At 42.9% G+C, this 3,052-nt stretch overlaps 1 protein-coding gene across 1 annotated transcript; it reads left to right on the forward strand.

Annotated features, from left to right (window-relative positions):
* Positions 1-1,068: 1,068 nt before the first annotated feature.
* LOC123965437 (serine protease 27-like) lies at positions 1,069-1,914 on the forward strand (the record flags this gene model as incomplete). Its single annotated transcript, XM_046041957.1, is given in 2 exon segments — positions 1,069-1,237; positions 1,649-1,914. Coding segments are annotated over 2 exon segments (435 nt in total), but the record flags the coding sequence as incomplete, so codon positions are not given.
* Positions 1,915-3,052: the final 1,138 nt, after the last annotated feature.

Genomic DNA, 3,052 nt, shown 5'->3' on the forward strand with positions numbered 1-3,052 from the left:
AGCTGGAGGATTTCTCCAGATTCTCTGAATCTTTTGATGATATTATGGACTGTACATGATGAAATCCCTAAATTCCTTGCAATTGTACTTTGAGGAACGTTGTTATTGTTGTTAAATATATTTTCTTTGTAGTGTATTAAATTGAATATACGTTGAAAAGGATTTGCAAATTAATGTATTCTGGTTTTATTTACATTTTACACAACGTCCCAACTTCATTGAAATTGGGGTTGTAAATGCTAACGTCAGTACACCCACAATAACAATGCTAACATGATGATGTTTAGCACGTTCACCATCTTAGTTTAGCTTGTTAGCATACTAACATTATCTAATTAGCAGTAAACATCATCGTACAGCTGAAGCTGGGGAATCGTTGTGTACCTGTACTGAATTAGACTTGCATCCTGAATTTAATCACCACATGGAATGTCTGCTTGCTTTATTGTCTGAACAAAGATTATCACAGGACCCTGCCTTCCCGTTATCTCCCCCGTTATCCTCCTGCTACTTCCTGTTTACTAGAGACATGACCCCTCTATCCAAAACATGACATGAATGTCTTATGACTAGGGCTGGGCACGTTAACGTGTTATCGCTTTAACGCATTAATTAATTAACGCCCGCAATTTCTTTATTGCATGTTAACTTCAGCAGGTTCTCTCAGGTGAACAGAAAGGGAGACAGTGCTCCGCAGGCGCTCTATGGATAGTAACGATGGCAAGGGCTTCAGTGCACTACGCAGCTGTAGCCTTTTAACTTAAATAAAAATTATACATAACTTTACCTGATAGGCCTGCATGTAGTTTTGCAACCAAAGTGTTGATGTCAGAAGTTATTACAGTTCATCCTGTGGAGAACATGAAGGGCTGAAACACATTTCAACACAATCTATCCGATAGTTGTTGATTCATCCAGACCAAAGAGCTGGACAGACAGACTGACAGGATCATCTTTAGAGCCGAGCTCATGCTGGATTAAACAAATAGCACCCAGAGAGAAACAATACTGTGAACAAACCGGACCCAAAAACATGAATATACATGAATTTTAACTGTGTCCCTCCAGGTGAGGGGATCACCTCACCAGGGTCGTGTGAGAGGATCGTAGGAGGGGCGAATGCTTCTCCCGGGTCGTGGCCCTGGCAGGTCAGTCTGCAGAGCAACGGAGATCATTTCTGTGGAGGCTCCCTGATCAACAAACAGTGGGTCCTGACTGCTGCTCACTGTGTCTCCAGGTGAGCTTCGATCCTGTCACATGACTTCACCCGTGCAAGCTTAACAACAGAGAATGCAATGAGGGTGCCTCAGTAACCCACATCAAAACCACACTGCATGTTTTTCTTTATGCTGTTAGCAATAATCAGACACCATTAAAGTTGTAATAAATACATGAAATACGTACATACATGATACATATTGCTCCACAAGAGAAATGACTTTTTGCAGCAAAGTGAAGAAACTGGCACTGATGTTACTATACATACAGATTAAGACAAAAGGTTCAGATCCAGGCCAGTTCATTGGTCAAGGGAACTGACTGGAGAAATGAACCATGATTTATTTAATGTAGTTTATTCTAAAATTCACACACGGACAGCACCAGTATCTGTCACATATTTAAACATGTTGTCTTTTCTGCTTCTCAGCACCTCACGTGGTCTCACCGTTCACCTCGGTGGTGACACCCTAGACTTGCCGAATACAAATGCGATGTCCCGGACTGTGTCCCAGATCATCAAGCATCCCAACTATAATAAAGTCCCGAACGATAACGACATAGCCTTGCTGAAGCTGTCCTCACCTGTTAACTTCACCGACTACATCAGACCCGTGTGTCTGGCGGCGGCCGGCAGCGTCTTTAACGCCGGGACAACCTGCTGGGTCACCGGATGGGGAGACATACAGTATGGAGGTGAGGATTAAAATTAGCGCTGGGCAACGATTATAATTTTCAATCGTGAATAATCGCATAATTTTCTTGCAATGAATTGTGATTCGTGAAGTGTGATTTTTTTTAAACCTGCCCAGCAGCCTGGTATAGAGTATAATGACCATATTGTGCCAGACAGATTTTACTTTAACAAGAGAGTATTAATATACTCCTTTGTCTGTTTTATTATTTATTTAATTATGTATTGATTTGTCACCGGGCCGGACAGGGGGGCAGACACGGGGATGGGGGGGCACAAACAGACGGCACAGAGAAAGGACAAAACCTGTAAGTGAAGGGGGATGGAAGGTGGGGACAACAGGGAAAAGCAGAGGGAAACACCAATTGCAGAAAGCAACAAAACCTGCAATAGAACAGAGAGGGGGGCTTGGGGAGGAGAAAAACAACAATAAACAAACACAAACAAAAACAAACAATAAAAATAATAATAGTAAATAATAGTAAAAGACAACCAGCCGAAAAGCAGCAATGAACAGTATGACAACTAAGAGAAAAATGAAAACAAGAAACAGTCCAGCATACTAAATAAGCAACACAGCACAGCCACGAGAGCTGGAATAATAATTAATTTAAATAAGTAACTGAAAGAAAGGCATCAGGAATAATTCTACCAGGGACAACCTAAGTTTGTTTGTGTCTGTGTGTGAGACTGATTGTGTCTGTGTGCGTGTGGGTGAATGTGTCTGTATGTGTGTGTGTGTACATGTGTGTGTGCACATAAGCCTGTTAAAGAATGTAGTTGTTAGTGAGAGTGGGACGCCACGACTGTGCCGCACCTACCCCAGCAACAGGCAGGCAAGAACCCCAGTAGCCAATAGGGGTGGGAGAAAGAAAAAAAATAAGTCTATCAAAAAAACAAAGACTCCCAGATGCACCGCGATGCAAACACGGAAGACCCCGACCCAACCAACAGACGCCCCCCCCAAAAAAAAAAATAAATAAAAAATAAATAAATAAATAAAACCGCCATCTAAATGCCAGTTGACAACGTAATGCCGACGGAACGCAAGAAGCGTAACCCACGGAAGAGCAGCGCCCGGACCGACCGCAGCGCGCACACAACATAGACCAGTGCTCCCCCCCCACCCAGCACCCCACC

Source organism: Micropterus dolomieu, unplaced genomic scaffold (genome assembly GCF_021292245.1).
Source record: "Micropterus dolomieu isolate WLL.071019.BEF.003 ecotype Adirondacks unplaced genomic scaffold, ASM2129224v1 contig_9705, whole genome shotgun sequence".
Lineage (NCBI taxonomy): Eukaryota > Metazoa > Chordata > Actinopteri > Centrarchiformes > Centrarchidae > Micropterus > Micropterus dolomieu.